The 17,792-nt window shown below is 37.7% G+C and overlaps 1 protein-coding gene across 7 annotated transcripts in view; it reads left to right on the top strand.

Annotated features, from left to right (window-relative positions):
- Positions 1-17,792, top strand: part of col18a1a (collagen type XVIII alpha 1 chain a) — a 90,119-nt gene extending 72,327 nt beyond the window's left edge. For 3 of the 7 annotated variants that reach the window (XM_051906841.1, XM_051906840.1, XM_051906839.1), the window contains 37 exons: positions 406-777; positions 2,565-2,686; positions 2,977-3,003; positions 3,337-3,525; positions 3,852-3,878; positions 4,120-4,173; positions 5,007-5,093; positions 5,187-5,234; positions 6,191-6,319; positions 6,527-6,589; positions 7,215-7,259; positions 8,650-8,778; positions 8,858-8,926; positions 9,007-9,033; positions 9,127-9,225; positions 9,328-9,363; positions 9,463-9,552; positions 9,629-9,658; positions 9,780-9,815; positions 10,205-10,264; positions 10,354-10,431; positions 10,562-10,597; positions 10,717-10,770; positions 10,886-10,957; positions 11,041-11,106; positions 11,243-11,273; positions 11,773-11,826; positions 12,039-12,073; positions 12,174-12,296; positions 12,388-12,541; positions 12,637-12,701; positions 12,808-12,939; positions 13,872-13,904; positions 14,044-14,367; positions 14,454-14,651; positions 15,269-15,384; positions 16,118-17,792. In XM_051906841.1, coding sequence (XP_051762801.1) covers positions 406-777; positions 2,565-2,686; positions 2,977-3,003; positions 3,337-3,525; positions 3,852-3,878; positions 4,120-4,173; positions 5,007-5,093; positions 5,187-5,234; positions 6,191-6,319; positions 6,527-6,589; positions 7,215-7,259; positions 8,650-8,778; positions 8,858-8,926; positions 9,007-9,033; positions 9,127-9,225; positions 9,328-9,363; positions 9,463-9,552; positions 9,629-9,658; positions 9,780-9,815; positions 10,205-10,264; positions 10,354-10,431; positions 10,562-10,597; positions 10,717-10,770; positions 10,886-10,957; positions 11,041-11,106; positions 11,243-11,273; positions 11,773-11,826; positions 12,039-12,073; positions 12,174-12,296; positions 12,388-12,541; positions 12,637-12,701; positions 12,808-12,939; positions 13,872-13,904; positions 14,044-14,367; positions 14,454-14,651; positions 15,269-15,384; positions 16,118-16,331 — 3,524 coding nt within the window. In that variant the 3' untranslated portion in view covers positions 16,332-17,792. The remainder of the gene's footprint in view (positions 1-405; positions 778-2,564; positions 2,687-2,976; positions 3,004-3,336; positions 3,526-3,851; positions 3,879-4,119; positions 4,174-5,006; positions 5,094-5,186; positions 5,235-6,190; positions 6,320-6,526; positions 6,590-7,214; positions 7,260-8,649; positions 8,779-8,857; positions 8,927-9,006; positions 9,034-9,126; positions 9,226-9,327; positions 9,364-9,462; positions 9,553-9,628; positions 9,659-9,779; positions 9,816-10,204; positions 10,265-10,353; positions 10,432-10,561; positions 10,598-10,716; positions 10,771-10,885; positions 10,958-11,040; positions 11,107-11,242; positions 11,274-11,772; positions 11,827-12,038; positions 12,074-12,173; positions 12,297-12,387; positions 12,542-12,636; positions 12,702-12,807; positions 12,940-13,871; positions 13,905-14,043; positions 14,368-14,453; positions 14,652-15,268; positions 15,385-16,117) is intronic. The other 4 variants (XM_051906838.1, XM_051906843.1, XM_051906837.1 and 1 more) reach the window with 2 other exon arrangements.

The raw sequence follows: 17,792 nt of genomic DNA, 5'->3' as shown, positions 1-17,792 counted from the left end.
CCAAGGATTGATTATGGCCCATGCCAATGGGGCAATGTTGCAGTTTTGATGTGTACAAATCTAGATTTGTCATTGTTGAATGTACTGTAATTGTGACTTTTTTAATTCACGGTTGTTATTTTACTTCTTATATTTGTAAAAACGTATATTTGTATACATTCATATTAGCAAAAATTCTTACATTTAAGATCTACGTTTTAGATTTTTATCTGCCACCTCATAAAGTTAGACTTATGAAAATCTGAAGTTGTAATTTTGAGAAGTCACAATTATGAGAGATAAAGGTTTTATATAACAATTAGACCATAATTCATTCTTACTTGCTTCAACAATCATTTACATTGAATGGTTTGATGTGATCTTTCCTCAAAATGAGCTGAATTGGCAAGTTTTAATGAACATTAGGATCAGTCGATTCCTCTCGGCAAACTGGCTCCTACGGTGGTTCTCGAAAAACATCTGGCTCATATGGGGATCCCCGAAAAACTTCTGTCTCCTACGGTGATTCTCGACAAACATCTGGCTCATATGGTGATTCTGAACAAACTTCTGGTTCATATGGTGATTCCCAACGAACCTCTGGCTCATATAGTGGACAATCATCGGGCACGGATGGTGGTTCTCGACAAACTCTTGACTCAGTCGTTGTTAGCAAGCAAACTTCGGGGTCGTATGATGATTCTAGAAAAACTTCAAACTCACTAAGAACTTCGGGCTCAGCTGATGATGGAATACGGTATTCTGTGGAGTCCAGACTGGGTTCTGCAGGTCCAACAGGTGGGTCACTAATAAAGAGATGAAAATCTCTCAAATGGACATGGACATTTTGGATAGAAATTCTCAGTAGAATTTCTACACGATGCTTTGCATGAAATGCCGGCAAAAAGGTGTGGATGCCCAACAAGGACTGCAGCAAACTGGGTGCAAGTGATAGTGTTGCCGCATATGTATGTTGTTTATTGCACATATGTATGTTTGTTGTTTAATGCTAGCATAATTGATATATTGTATTTGTATTGACAGATTGCTTATTTAGCTGCTTATAGAAGCTTCTGCTTGGAAGCATATTCTTACATGAATATGTGGAGTTTGGCCTATCGTCCTTAAATATTGTCATGGTTTTTTTTTTTTATACATACAACTAAATAAGTATTTTAGGTTGAAAATCACAGAGACATGTCCAGGTTATGTTTCACAACAAAGATATATATAAAAAGACATGATAAACCTTTTTTGGACCTTTTAGATCTTCTACATTCTGACATTATTATTATAACAATTAGGCACATTTTCCCCTAAATTTCTTATTATTGTAATATGTCTGTATGTATGATTTACTTGTAATTCCCATGCATGTATTGTCAGTTGGATTCTTGTTACTGTAGTAGTCAGCATGAAGTAAATGCCACACACCAAATACTAGTATGACGTATAAATGCATACTTAAAGGGTTAGTTCACCCAAAAATGAAAATTCTGTCATTAATTACTCACCCTCATGTCGTTCCACACCCGTAAGACCTTCGTTCATCTTCGGAACACAAATTAAGATATTTTTGATAAAATCCGATGGCTCAGTGAGGCCTGCATTGCCAGCAAGATAATTAACACTTTCAGATGCCTAGAAAGCTTCTAAAGACGTATTTAAAACAGTTCATGTGACTACAGTGGCTCAACCTTAATATTATAAAGCGACGAGAATACTTTTTGTGCGCCAAAAAAAACAAAATAACAACTTTATTCAACAATATCTAGTGATGGGCGAATTCAAAACACTGCTTCATGAAGCTTCGAAGCTTTACGAATCTTTTGTTTCGAATCAGTGGTTCGGATCGTGTGTATCAACTGCCAAAGTCATGCCCCCCAGTGGTGAACCACTGAAATTTCGAAACACTTATGACGTAACGAAGCCTCCTTTACTGTTTGATACACGCTCCAAACCCTGATTCGAAACAAAAGATTCGTAAAGTTTCAAAGCTTCGTGAAACAGTGTTTTGAAATCACTCGTGACTAGAGACTGTTGAATGAAGTCGCTATTTTTTATTTATTTTTGGCGCACAAAAAATATTCTCGTCGCTTCATAACATTAAGGTTGAACCACTGTAGTCACATGAACTGTTTCAAATACATCTTTAGTAGCTTTCTGGGCATCTGAAAGTGTTAATTATCTTGCTGTCAGTGGAGGTCTCACTGAACCATCGGATTTTATCAAAAATATCTTAATTTATGTTTCGAAGATGAACAAAGGTCTTACGGGTGTGGAACGACATGAGAGTGAGTAATTAAAGACAGAAATTTCATTTTTGGGTGAACTAACCCTTTAACAATTTAAATAATATGTAATTATTTTTTAGCAATTATTTAGCATTTTGGTAATGAAAATAACAGGAAAACTTATATATATTACAGTTTAAAAAATCTTAATGGTCTCAGAATAGGCTTTATTTTCTTAATGCAAAATATGATTTCTTTTATTTTGGAGTGAAAGATATGCACCAGATATGTTTTGGTAAATGTAAAGCACATAAGATTAATGCATGATTAAAGTCATTTTCAAATTTACAGGTTCTATTGGTGCAAGAGGAGAGAAAGGAGACAGAGGAGAGAAGGGTGACAGGGGCCTTACAGGGCCAAAGGGCGATTCAGGATCTGGATCTGTGTCTGGTGGTGCTGCAAAAGGAGAGAAGGTCTGTTGAGTAGTGTGAAACTCACTGAATGTTTCTGAACATCTCCAACAGCTCAGTTTCAATATAAAGTAATAAGAAGTATTATTATTCTGTCTGTCTGTCTACATTCAGTCATTCTATCATGTATCTGATACAGGGCTCTTTTTTTAGTTGAATTGTTATATTTTTATGTCCTTCAAAATTCACAGTAATGTGTGAAGTCAGTGATGGGGAGCTTGAATGTTCAGCCATCTGTTCGAGTGGTGCGAGTGGCAGACAGGTCAATCATTTTTGTCTGTGTGTTTTCACAGGGTGACGCAGGAGAGAAAGGAATAAAGGTTTGTTGTGATGCTTATACCTAGACATGACTGTGACAATGAAAACATATTTTAATGTGAATTTAAGGAATAGTTTGTGACAAAATAAAAGTTGTCATCATTCACTTACCATCTTGTCACTTATTATGAATCACAGAATTAGATAATAAGCAAACAGAAGAATATCTCATTTTGCGTTTCTTAAAATTAGTAACATACTTTTAATAAAAACAACAAAATGATCATATTTGAGTGAATTATACCTTTAAGTGCCTGTCTTTAATGCATATTCATTTACAGACATTTATGAAGATTTTCTCAAATGCTCAAATCGCTGTTACCTTTTGGTTTCAGGGCAGTTCAGGTTTTGGTTATCCTGGATCAAAGGGTGATCGTGGTCCCGCTGGGCCTCCAGGACCTCCCGGTCCCCCCGGGCCCAGTGCAGATGTAGAGATGAGAGGAGATGGGTCAGTTGTTCAAAAGGTGGCAGGACCAAGAGGACCACCAGGACCCCCTGGTCCTCCTGGAGTTGATGGGGAGCCGGTGAGTAGCTCACAGAGAAAGGAATGGTTCAATTACTGCCTCTGTTTTCTATTAGCGAATGCATTTACATTTAAAAGGAACAGCGTTATACCATTTCAAGCTGCATGTGTCAGAAGTGGTCTTGTATTTGCCGTTGATGTGTTAGGACAGTAATAGATCCCTATGGTGTTCCCCATCACAAGCAGAGAATGATGTTAATACAGGTTTAAGATATGCATCATTGCAAACACAAAGGCACATTGTGTTTCTGTCCTTGAGACTATGCATAATGCATCGGGCATTGGTCATATCTGAACAAAACTAATATTCTATCCTCTCTTTTATAGGGTGACCCTGGTGAAGATGGAAAAGCTGTAAGTAATGCATTTCATAAACCGTCTTATAAAACAGACCTGGGTCAAGTACATTTCTCAATATATCTGAATGACTTTATTCTTTTGAAATTATACCTGCTTGTGTATTTGGAGGGACCAGTTTGTTTTCACCATACAAAATGGGAAGTAAAGTCTGATTGTGTTGTTGTTGATTTTGTGTATTTGTGTTTGCATTCTTATGCTTCATGTACAAATGATTAAAAATCTATTTTTATAACAGGGCCAAGTTGGACCACCCGGATTTCCTGGGACTCCTGGACTCAAAGGAGAGAAAGTAAGTATTGTTGGTGTCATAATAAGTCAATGATAATTGACAGTATTAGATTTGTTCACCATTTAGGGCCCTGTCATACACCCGGCGCAATGCGACGCCAGGCGCAACACAAGTGTTGTTTGCTAGTTTCAGCCCGACGAAGGTGTAATTTTCACGCCACGTTGTTTAAATAGCAAATGCACTCGCGTCCATCTGTTCGCTTCATGGGCGTGCTGGTCTGAAAACGAGGTGTGTTCAGGCGCATTGTTGGCGTGTTGCTATTTTGAGGCAACTGAAAATGACTGCACCATTGACCAACAAAACCCTGGTCTAAAGTCAATAACACAGTATTTTTAAAAAAAATGTTTGTTATTTAATGGGCGCGTTAGTAATATGCGCCTATAGGCGGGTGCACAACGCACAGACACTCTGCTTGTTAAACACACAGGGACGCGCAGTAGCACACAAACATTTTAAATATTAAAAATAAAATGATTCCTCTCTGGAGAAGCGTTTAGTCTTTCCGCTTGCAAATTCCGCCATGTAAATAGTGAATCCGCCATGTTGCAAGCGTAACTGGCTTTTAAAGAGAATGGGAGATGAGACTCTGATTGGTTTATTGCACGTTACGCCCAAAACACACACATTACTCATTAAGAGACTAGGTACAACCCTTTTAGACCATTTTTTTCATTAAACTAGCAAAAGAGGATTCGGACACGCCCTAAGTGCACGTGTGCCATGCGCTTCACACCATGTGCTTAGATTGTTAAAATAGGGCCCTTAGAATTGAATTGTGAATGCCTTTATATTCCAGTTCAGTTGTTTGACATTTTTTCTTGTTTTCATTTTAGGGAGACCGAGGTGAAAGTCAGCCAGGACCCCGTGGGCCTGCAGGGCCTCCTGGCCCACCAGGACCCCCCTCTCGCTCTGACAGGCCTGTGAGTTCATTATTAGTCATCTCTTTTCATGATCCCTTTCCTATTGAAAAACTGGTTTATAAAAGCGTTCATTCCTCTGTTTTCATTTTTCAGACATTTGTGGACATGGAGGGCTCTGGATTTGATATGGACAGTGTGCGGGTATGTCATGTGGACACTATATTAACTATATTAACCATGTTCAGATTGCCAGCAAAAATCAGATTTTCTGCATATTCAGATTTTTTTCCAGATGGGTTTTTGAAAGTCTGGACAGCAAAAAAAAAAAATACTATTTTTACTAATCTGGTTCAAACCACATTTGGAGGTGGTTTGTGAGATGGTGCACCTTAATGTTTCCTGCATCCGTTTTGAAAGCCTCGTCACATACGTGTATACGACTATGTCATTACCAAAGTAGCCCATTCAGATAGGTTGGTTGTGTCTGGACACACAAATCTTATTTGATCACTTGCAATTAACAGTGTCTGCCTGAAAAGATCTGATTTGAGAAAATTCCTGCAGTCTGAACAGAGCCTAATAGTATTAATTCAGATCTCATGCTGAACAACTAAACAGTCTTCGTTTTGGAACCCCACAAATGTCATTCATTGTTGATATTCCTTGATTTACTTAATGTACACTACTGTTCAAAGATTTGGTTTATTTGATTAAAAATACAGTAAAAACTGTAATATTATGAAATATTACTATTTAAAATAACCCATTTTCTATTTTAATATATTTAAAAAAAAATGTAATTTATACCTGTGATGGGTAAGCTGAATTTTCAGCATCATTACTCCAGTCTTCAATATCACATGATCTTTCAGAAATCATTCTGATATGCTGATTTGCTGCTCAAGAAACATTTTCTTATTATAGAGATGAGAACCGTTGTGATGCTTAATATTTTTGTGGAAACCATGATATGTTTTTTTCCTGATTCTTTGATGAATAGAAAGTACAAATAATTAATGAAGAAAAAAAAAATTCTTACTGACCCCAGACTTTGGATGTTAAGAATCAGAATGTGGCAATTTTATTAACATTTCATCTGTAATTCTCAAATTTTCCGTTAAAAGTTTTTCACTTAGTTTCCTTAAAATGGTTGATAGGCAATGCCCGGTTTGCCCGGCCCACCTGGTCCTCCTGGTCCCCCCGGTCCCCCTGGCCTTGCATCTTCAGTCTCTGGTGGTTTTGGGCCTCCTGGTCCTCCTGGGCAAAATGGAGCTCCAGGTCAACCGGTAAGTCTAAGGAGACATGATACATGTGTATAGCATTGGTTTGAATATGTTGTGTTAGAATAAAGTGTTTATTAGTCAAAGACATGGCCTTGTGGCTATTGTGTGTTCTCTGTTACATTGCATAGTATATAGTCCCACCCCTCCCTGTCATTTAATGTCATAAAAAGCCTATAAAGTAATTGTAAAAATTGATGTTGTTTTTAATAGGGACTTCCAGGTCCACCAGGTGCTGATGGAAAACCAGGCTCACCTGGCCCAAGAGGAGAGAAGGTATGAAGTAGGGGATTGAAACTTCAGAACCTAAAACATAACAGGGAATTTAACGTTGTCATTTATAGGCCTGGAAAAGTCTTAGAAATATATAAAATCTCACAAAGTTGCTCTAAAACATTTCATCATCTTAATTTCGCTGTTTGTGAGTGCTTGTGTAGAGTAAACATTCTCACAGGCCAAAGTGATGACATCAGTTTGTTTATTGGTCTTACTGGAGACATTTGTAAACTATGTATGTATTTTAAATCCATTAATTCTCTTGACATCAGGGTTATCTGTAAAATTACCAAGTTCAGGGACAAAATATTTATGGCTAGGCTAAATTAGTAGGCAATAACATACAGTAGTGGGACTCCCTCATTACAGTCTGACATACAATGTAAATCCACCCAGGCAATCTCTATAAAATGATTTCTAAAACATCATTATGCTAAAATCACAAACGATTAGAAAGGTCATGGAAAAGTCATGACAATCCATTGGTAAAAAGTATGGGAACCCTGTCTATATATAGACAGCTATGCTGGTCGTCTAATGGATTTGGACTTGCATAATTCAGCTCTGTTGAGTTCCCTGTAATGGTAGCTATCTTTAGACATTGGACTGATTTTGTGCTCCACAGGGCGATGCCGGTGAGCTGGGCCTACCTGGACCTGTGGGAGAGAAGGTCAGTTTGCGTAATGTGTGCACCTAGTGAGAAACCTCTGAAATACTTGTGCACAGTATGAACATATTTGTATATCACATATCTGTTGTGTACAGCTGAACAAACTGAAGCTCTGTATGACTGAGAATTAAATAAGAGTCAAACATAATGTTCTACCCAGGAGTGACACAGCAAGATCCAGGGAGAAGTAGTTTGTCTTCACAATAACAATCACTAAACATGTCTGATGTATAGTTATAGGGAGTACGATTTTGTACCAGTGAAATTTAACTGTCAGCATCACAAATGCAAACCTATGGAACCTATAGGAGTCTTTCATCACTTTAGGGGTTAATTTTTATTCAAAAACTTTTATTCAGATTTTTTTTTTCCACGACTATCTACAAGTATCTACAGATTTTTTTTTTTTTTTATCCTTTACAAACTCCTTTTCCCAGATGCAGCCTTTCAGTCTTAAAATATGAAAATCCATAATAAAATATTATAATATTTAATTGTAATAAATATTTACTAAAATATTTTTAAAATACTTTAAAAATAGGATAATCTAAACAAAGTGAAAGTGATTTATATACATACTGTACCAACAATTCTCACCATAACATTTTATTTAAAGTTAGTTTACTTGGTGACCATGCAAACAAAATTGTCAGTGAAGAGCATGTTTGCACTGAAAGTTAAACATTAAGATAAATATTATTTGATAATAGATTTTTTTAAATCCTGCATCATTTCCAATCAAGCTATGATTTTGCCAAAATAATAATAATAATAATAAAAACACTATAAAGATACATAAAAATGAGTCCAAAAATTTCCATAACTGTCATTTCCACCATAAAATGCTCTCAAACACAATGCATATTTTGAAATATAGTAGAAATGACATTTTGGAGCAGATGTTCATGATCAAAAATGCCCATTGTTGTAGAAAAATGCAAGAATAGTGTTGCTTTATTGTGTCACGCCTAGTTAGAAAATGGTGTTGTGTGGAAAGCTGTTTCAGAAAACATCTTTTTCTGAAACAGTCAAACCCACTCAGGATTCTTTTATGTTTCTGTCTCTGTAGCAAAACTCCTACTTTCCCAGCTATCTCTATGATCTTCTCTCCTACTATACCTCATCCTTCTCCTCTAAAGCTGCAGGGTGGCAGGTAGCAAGTCTTGAGTGTGGCAATCGATTTTCTTCACAAACATCTCAACTTTCTACTCTACAGTTCTAATGCTTGAAATGTAGCATCATTATTATACTGATGGTAGTGTGGACTTTTTGTGGCATTGCTTTGTAGATGCGTTGTGTGAATGTGTTCTCTGCAAACTAACATATTTTACTCTTGGAATTTTGCAAGCTAACTGCATTGTTTTATTCATCTTACTTCTTGTCTTTAAAGGGTGCCACAGGTTCTCCTGGTTCCCCTGGCCTCCCTGGACAGGGTGGGCTTGCTGGTCTTCCAGGACCAATGGGACCCGTCGGACCACCAGGGCCACCTGGTCCTCCTGGCCCAAGCTTTGCTGGTTTTGTAAGTATTAGTCAATCGTCCTTTGTGCCTCACTGTCTTTTAGGAAATCCACAAAATATTGTGTTCTCTGTATGTTCAGGATGATATGGAGGGTTCTGGTATTCACTTCAGTTCAGTCCCTGGAATAAGAGGACCAGTAGGAATCCAGGTACATTTTTCTCTGTTGTACCTTTATTTACCATTTTGGATTTTTAGAAGTTAATTTACTGCAATCCTATTTCATTTCAGGGACCTCCTGGTATCCCAGGACCACAAGTAAGACTATTTATTAATTCAAATGAGATTTATATACCAAAGATATAATTTTCCATTGGGGATTGTGTCATTTATTCATATCTTGCTCCTCAGGGTAAGCCTGGTTTCCCAGGATTTCCTGGTGAGAAAGGCAGTGAAGGACCTCAGGGACAAGATGGCCGCCCTGGTTTGGATGGCTTCCCTGGACCACAGGTGCGTTTTGTTTTAATAAAACTCTAAGGTGCAAATTTACTAAATAGTCAGTTTGGTGTGCAGTACTTCAGGCTGATATCAGTGTTTTCCATTTGCCTGCAGGGACCAAAGGGTGACAGGGGAGACCGAGGCGAGAGGGTGAGTTTACTTCTGTCTGAAGCGGATCAGTGTAATATCTAGGACTTCGAAATTGCAAATGACTTACTTGATCATTGTTAAATGTGATCATCTGCTTAGGGTGAACCTGGACGAGATGGAACTAGTGTTCCAGGTCCACCCGGCCCCCCTGGACCACCTGGACAAATTATTTATCGTTATTCTGAAATTGTAAGTCTTCAAATTTATATTGCGTTTTTTTTTTGCCTATAATAGTTTATTAAGCTGATTGTCATTTTTCTGTAAGGATGATGAAACTGGAGGAGCAGGGCCTCAGGTATGAAAGTCCTGCTTCTAATAGTCTCTTTAGGATACCAGAAATTGTTTTGTTGGCATCTAAAAATAGGCTCATAACATCAAATTTTCTAATATCTATATATCATTTGTGTGTTTTTCAGGGTGGGCCTGGTCTTCCTGGTCAAGCGGGATTCCCTGTAAGTACTGTATAATTTCATTTATTCATCCATCTACCCTTTTTTGATCCAAACACTTTAGACATTTATATATATATTAGAAGTAATTAATAAAGCCACAAGACAAGTGAGACTGTTGCAGTGATTTTAACTATGGGTAAATGGTTTCTTTGGTATGATGCAAAGCTGGGAAATATCCTTAACTATGGTAATGTTGAGCTCCCAGTTAGTTAATAGTTCAGTTAATTTTCTATTAAAATTATATAAAAAATATTATAATCTAAATAAACTATTTTTACAGTAGTTCAACTGTAGACTGTTCACAGCTTCCAAGTAACATTGCAATTTGGCGCATTAATAATATAGACTTGTGTGCATTTATCTAACACAATGTCTCTTTATCCAATCAGGGGCCAATGGGACCAAAGGGTGACAGAGGAGAACCTGGTTCACCAGGCCATGCCATTAAGGTTTGTAAGCAGAAACCAACACACAAAGCTTAATATGAAGTGCCTAAAAACCTCAACAGCTCACTGCTGCAACCTTACTTTGTTTTCAGGGAGAAAAAGGAGAACCTGGACTTATTCTTGGACCTGATGGAAACCCACATTACCTTGGTGAATTGGTAGGCCAAAAGGTATTATTTTATTTTTTATTTTATTTTATTTTACAACCATATATTTGTTGATTCATAGTTCTGATGACTTTACTTAAGAAAATACTAGAGTAGCGTACATCAAAATTAATTTGTTTTTCACCCTCTGTAGGGTGAGAGAGGAATTCCTGGACCAGTTGGACCTCTTGTACGTTTATATTTGTTACATATTTTTTAAATTTAAAGTTCAGACAGAAACAATTCTATCATGCCTCTACTTGGTAAAAAGAACATTCTGAGCAACTAAGTCAAATCTCATTTATTCAGGGTCCAGCTGGACCTCCTGGTTTGAAAGGTGAATTTGGAATGCCAGGCAGACCCGTAAGTCTCTCAAAAAATAACTTTCCTCAACAAAAAATATTTGTTAACAGGCAACAGCATACTTAACTGAGTATGTAATTGAATTTTACTTAATATCTTCATTTTATGAATGTAGGGCCGCCCAGGTGTGAACGGATACAAAGGAGAAAAGGGAGACCCAGGGTCAGGCTCTGGATATGGTTACCCAGTAAGTACACCATTCAGTTTGTTCCATCAGTGATTTGTTATATAAATGGCTTGTCCTCGTTAGTTATTTTGTGTCTTTTCAAGGGTCCCCCCGGTCCCCCAGGACCCCCTGGTCCCCCCGGACCTGCTGTGCCCTTGGACAGATTTGGAGTAAGAGCTTTTTGTGTCAAATAAGCAGTAATTCATGCATGAAATGTTGCAAAATGAGCTCCATATGGTGGCTATGTTGAATTGAAGTGATCATGATTGCAACAGCAATAATTTGCAATCTCCTTTTCCATTTCAGAGATATGAAGATTATTCAAGGCAATATACAGGTAAGTTGTTAGTCATTCTTGTCACAGCTGATGATCAAAAGATATTTTATAAAAGTGTCACAAAAGACAACATGAAATCAAAATGTACCCTATCTACTTTCTTAAAGATCTTAATGTGCAAGATTTATCTGTACATGTTATTTCAAATAAAATTATAAAAATAAAAAAGACATTTAAAAAAAAAAACTTGCTCTGCCTCTCAAACAATTTATTTTACTGCTGATGTAATGAATCCCTCTTGTAATGCACTTTTTCAATGTCTATTCTGGTCCAGTTATTTCCAAATGGATAAAATCAAGTCCCAACCTACCTTTTTCCCCCACTTCAATGCCTTTTTTCACTCAAAAATTCCAGAACTCAACATTCTGTTAGAAAAAGGGATTGGGAACTGCATTTCATGTTGATTTTAATGCATAGAAAGAGTTCAGATGTCTCCGATGATCCATAACTCTGTGAATTGTTGATAGCTTTGAACAATGCATTGTTTTGTTTTCTTAAGCAACGAAAGGAGAGAAAGGAGACCAGGGAGCTCCTGGCATTCCCGGATCGCCAGGTAAAATTTACCGCTGTTGCTGTTTCTAGATATTCAGGGCCATTGGCAGGCGAGTAAACAACGCTATCCTGGGCCCTGTAAATTTTAGTGACTCTCTTGCTAAAGTACCCTGACTTCTAGCTTGACATCAATATCAAATCATTGTAAAAGGTATTGTGATAATTAATTCACTGAAATGTAATATTCACTTTTTTTTTTTTTTTTTGTGACAGGTTTATCCTCAAACTTTGATATCTATGCCCTCAAGGTATGTGGATCACTAAATACATAAATCAAAGTATTTGATGAAACAGTTGTTTATGATTATGATGTAAACATAATGCAAAACATGACACCTGTTTCCTCAGAATGAGATGAAGGGGGAGCGCGGTGAGTCCGGTCTTAAAGGAGAGAAAGGAGAGCCAGGAGGTGGATTTTATGACCCTCGTTTTGGAGCGGTACAGGGACCACCAGGAAACCCAGGACTTCCTGTAAGGATTGATGGGAGTTTCTGGACACAACCTGAATTGAGTACTTACCTACTCTTCATATGGATGGTCTCATCAAAGTCATATTTTCCAGGGACCTAAAGGAGACTCAATCAGAGGTCCCCCTGGACCGCAGGGCCCACCAGGACCACCCGGGGTTGGTTATGATGGTCGTCCAGGAAACCCAGGGCCTCCTGGACCCCCTGGCCCTCCAGGGTCACCATCATTGCCAGGAGCCAACAGACCATGTAAGAAAAAAATAAGTATAAATTCTTCCTGCTTTCAGAATATTCTTGAGGAACTTAAATAACAATCAATGCTGTATGATTTTTGTATGTTTCAGCACTCAGTATTCCCGGACCTCCAGGTCCCCCTGGCCCACCTGGAATTCCCGGCACTGGATCTGGGGTGAGTGGGACATTTGCTGAAGAAATTACGAATGGAGTGTATCTGATAAAACACTGACACTTGATACTTGATACTTTAATCATACCTCTGGTTTTAAATGTGTCAGCAGGTGACTGTCCTGAGGTCTTATGACATCATGATTGCTACGGCACGCAGACAGACAGAAGGTGCTCTGATTTATGTTTTGGACAGAAACGATCTCTACCTCAGAGTTCGGGATGGTGTCAGACAAGTGATGGTAGGGTTCTTTAAAACACTAATTTTTGTGCACACCTATTCATTTATTTAAAAAAAAACAAACATTTTATGCATTAAAATGATGTTAATAATCGTCTTATTTGATAAGCATATGTTACATTTCTGAATTAAATTAATTATATATGTAAAGCTATTAATTAATAAAACAAATTATTGAAAGACTGAAATTAGTAGAAATTATTCAAAAAAAAAAAAAAAAAAACCTTGCCATAATCCTTCATTATTATTTCTTTAAAAACAGTTGAGTAGTTTTGTTCTAAGATATTAATATATATTTAAAAAAAAAAAAACATGAGTCCGCTAAATAAAAGTCAGTGTTGTATAACCAACATACAGGTTGCCATTTTCTTGTCATGTGACAAGAAAACCCTAAAACTGGAAATGAGTCATAAAGAGGACTACTGTAGACTGTAGACATGACTGGAAGGGTCAGTAAGTTTAAATAAAAAAAAAAAAAAAAAAAATCTGATAATTATATCCGATAATTGACCTTTTTATGGTATAGCAGGGTTCTGATTGTCATATGGAATAACTCCAAGAAAACTTACAAAAAATACTATGAAAAATATGCTTAAACTCTATGGAAAATAATGAAGATGATTATTTATTACTGTCTATTTTTATGAAAATAATTATTTAATTATTCAAGGTGTAATAAAACATGTTATCACTTTTTACTTTGTCATACCACTTGGCATTGTTAGAGCCATTAAATCAATGATAATCAAAATGACAACATGAATGCAGAGATTTCTAAGAACATGGTGGATGTGTTTTAAACTAGATTTTTTTTATATCCTTATTTGTCATTGACCCATTTCAAGAAGAACATTATAGTGTAGGAATTTATTCTTTTTTTTTTTTTTTTTTTTTTTTTTTCACACATTAACACAATTTTTCCTTTATTTGCAGCTTGGAGATTATAAACCCTTCTATGGAGTCCTGGTAAGCAGTCTGAATAAAGCTCTTTTTATGCTTTAATATTCAAATAAGCACCCACCATTTAATCAAAGGAAGTTGGAATTAGTGGATATGCATATCAATTTCTGAAGGTATGACTGTAGATTGTTGGCTTTTCCTTCAGGACAATGAGGTGGCAGCGGTCCAGCCGCCCCCTGTTGTTCACTATTCCCAGGACCACACAGCTAACAATGGAGCAGAGCAGATTTCTCCACCGCACCAGCCGATTGAGTTTCCAAGGAGTGAGCCAGAGAATAGAAACCCCAATCCGCCTGACTCCCGTTACCCAGATCCACGATACCCACCCTACACTGATAGCAGGTACAATCCTGTACAACCAGAAATCAGATACCCTGTTCAACCTGAGAGGAACCCTATCACTCCAGCCCGCCGTCCCAGCCCCCCTGTCAATCAACCAGAAGGCCACACCCATACTTCCGGACCAGGGGTTAGCTCAGTCGACTTCATCACAACTTTTGCAAAGGTCCCTTTTGTTTATTTGCTTTTTTGACGCCACTTTCTTTCTCTGTGCAGTTGCATCTTATTGCCCTGAATTCTCCACAAGTGGGGAACATGAGAGGCATTCGTGGGGCAGACTTCCTGTGCTTCCAGCAGGCTAGGGCCGTGGGTTTGAAGGGAACATTCAGAGCCTTCCTGTCTTCCAAACTTCAGGATCTCTACAGTATCGTCCGCAAATCCGACAGAGAGACATTACCGATTGTTAACCTCAAGGTGTGTAGTCTGTTACTTCATTCCAGATTATCAAAGCAACAAGCCATTAGATTACACTGATTTTAACATGGTAAAGAGTGTAAAAACCATGATAAAATCACTGTAAAGCACAGCTTCTCCATTGCTTTCATAAAATGGCAACAACCAGGGTCGTCCTTAGGGCGGTGCAACTGGTGCCCTGCGGTGAAAACACACGGACCAAAGGGGGAACTTCCCCCCTCCCCGAAGGCGATCACAAACGGGCCAATTGAGTGCGTGATAAAATCACTGTTGCTTTCAAAGAATTGAAAATATCATGTTGCTTGTTTTGTCGCCGCTTAATAGGACATTATTTTGGATTTACATGAAAGAGATGGCTTTTATCACGCAGTCCAGTTGAAAATACATAACGCACAACACACAAAATCGAGCTTGCGTAGGTAGAATCAGATGAAGCCCATCACGTTTATGAGCTCCTAGAATCATCTACCGTTCGCATTGAGAATGTTTCGGGCCTCAGAATACAAAGGTAATCATTTGATCATTTTGACAATTCCTCAAGGTTTTCTCCATACCAATGAACTCATTTGGTGATTGTGTTTCTTGTCTTTTCATGGCATTGATATTCTCTTCTGCAGGATCAAGTCGTTTTCAGAAGCTGGGAGTCTCTCTTCAGTGACTCAGAGAGCAGGATGAAGGACAATGCTCCTATCTACTCCTTTGATGGCAGAGATGTCCTGAGGGACAGTGCCTGGTGAGTGCCAGTGGCTTTGGCTGATCTGTGTGAACCCTTCAAACAGAGGCCTCAGCAGATCATCCTGTCAGTTTTCATTTTCCTTTAAAATCACTCAGTCCACTGGAGTTAGAGATGAATGCATGATCTATCTATCTATCTATCTATCTATCTATCTATCTATCGCCCCATATACACCTGGTATTAAGATGCGCTTTGGTCGATCAGATCACAATTGGACGATGTAAACGGGGTCTAAAACATTTTGAGTTTGACCAATTCCAGAGGAGGTCGAAAACGCATTTAACTGGATAGCTTTCGTAATGTAGACGCTCATGTGGTCGAATGTGTTCGAACAGCCACAAAAAAATGCCTACTCTCCGCCTACTGACCTAAACATTATGGGAAGCGTGCTAGCCCGAAGGGATTTAAATTTTGTCGGCTGAAGACCCAAGTTTCTATGTATCTATCTACCTATGGATATCCTGTTTACTTGCTATTAAGTGCCTCAAACAATATCTTTCAACAATTCAGTGCCCAATCTTTGGCCAGTCCAATGATTCATTCTTTCTGTAGCTGCCTGGTACCTTGTAAACAAAATGTATTTTCCCAAAAGACTGATTAAAATCCTGTGCATCCTGACCCCACAGTCAGCCAATGCAATTTGACTTTGCAATTTTGGAAAGGTCTTGTAGGTTTTGAGTGCCATCTGAAAACCTCCTAAAATGATCACTTTTCTTCCTCTGTCCTGTAGGCCAGAGAAGATGATCTGGCACGGGTCCAGTGGCAGGGGTCACAGGCAGACGGATAACTACTGTGAGACATGGAGAGCCGGAGACCGCGCAGTGACAGGCTTAGCCTCATCTCTGCAGGCTGGCCAACTCCTCCAGCAGACCTCCAGCAGCTGCTCCAGTTCCTACATCGTGCTGTGCATCGAGAACAGCTATATGGCACAATCCAAGAAATAAAGCCGTCCTAAGGAGCTTTTGAACATTCAACACAACAGTTTATACAGGCCCTGTTTCACTCCAGTAGATGCCTGTATCTAATGAATGGAGAAAAAAAAATAATAAAAAAGAACTGAGTCTGCCTTAAGGAGAATTTGCCAGTCATCTATTCCCTCACCCTAACGCCAAAGAGGCAGGTTGAACGTGGAGGTGTTTGCTCTCTCTCAGGGCATTGGCACATATTTTTCAGGGGGTTAAACCAGAGAAGTGAGGCCAACTAAGGCAGTGTTTTTAACTGTATCCATATAAAATTTTGTATATGAATTGTTTGTCATTGTGTTGTTTTATTTTTTTGAAGATGTCTTAATTGGTATATTTAACCAATTTTAGCTATATTTTTTGTGTAACTTTTCCCCCCCTACTTGCCTGTACTGTTTTCATTTTTATCTAAGGTTTGTTGGATACTGAGGGGCAGACCTGATAGTTTTACGATTTAAAAAAGAAAATATTTATTTTGCAATAAAGAGAGCTAAAATATGATTTGAAACAATTAAGATAGAATACTTTTTTCTATTTTAGTGAACACTTTTTTTTTTTTTTTTTTACATCCACAGATAAAAGTGCAAGACTGAAATAGTTAATTGTAGCTAAAAATGATCGCTCTCTCAAAAAAGCTCCAGCAGGCTTGAATAATTCAATTTGTCCCTCGGAAGAGTTTTTGTACAAAACAAAATTATTTTAAATACTCCTGTTGCATCTATGGGATCACTGTGTGTTTTTTCTATTAATGTGAAATTTCATATGGACGTTCTTCTTAGTGTCATTGCTTGATTTACTCTTCTGGTTGATTCCAGAAGTTTTGATAAAGCAAAGCGGACGATTAAGTAAAGAGAAGCTGCAAGATTTTTGTAACAAATATTGATGTAAAAAAATTATTTTACTCAAAAATAGTGGTTACATGTCCCATAATTCATTGGACATATCAGAAGCTTTGGTTGCATTCGGTGCTTTGATGAAACAGCTGCTGACAGTGTTGTTTAAGAGAGACAGATGTGTTTTATGAAGACACTTTATCTTCTATCCATATGGAATTTCAGACACCTAATCCACTATAGTGCTACTGATGTGTTCAGTACAACCCTGTGGGCTTCTAGTCTTTTTTTTTTTTTTTAACCAGTATGTGCTGTACCATGTCTCAGAGGCACTGAATAAATGATTTTGTTTTCGTTTGCCACAATAATTTTGGCACCACTTCTTGTGTATTAAAATCTGTTTCCTTAAAACCTGACCTGTCAACACATATCTTAAACTATGTTGTCTGTTCATGCACAATATTAACATTAGATATCAATCACAAGCCATTTCATATCATGAATGTGTTTACTGTTCACTGACTGATTACTAAAAAAATAAAGGTAATTTTTTTTCCTCTCACAAGTATGTATTTTAGATTTTAAATTCATAAAAAAAGTTTTCACCCAT

The sequence above is a fragment of the Ctenopharyngodon idella genome, chromosome 9 (genome assembly GCF_019924925.1).
Source record: "Ctenopharyngodon idella isolate HZGC_01 chromosome 9, HZGC01, whole genome shotgun sequence".
NCBI classification, from domain to species: domain Eukaryota; kingdom Metazoa; phylum Chordata; class Actinopteri; order Cypriniformes; family Xenocyprididae; genus Ctenopharyngodon; species Ctenopharyngodon idella.
This window is presented reverse-complemented; position numbering and strand designations above follow the sequence as displayed.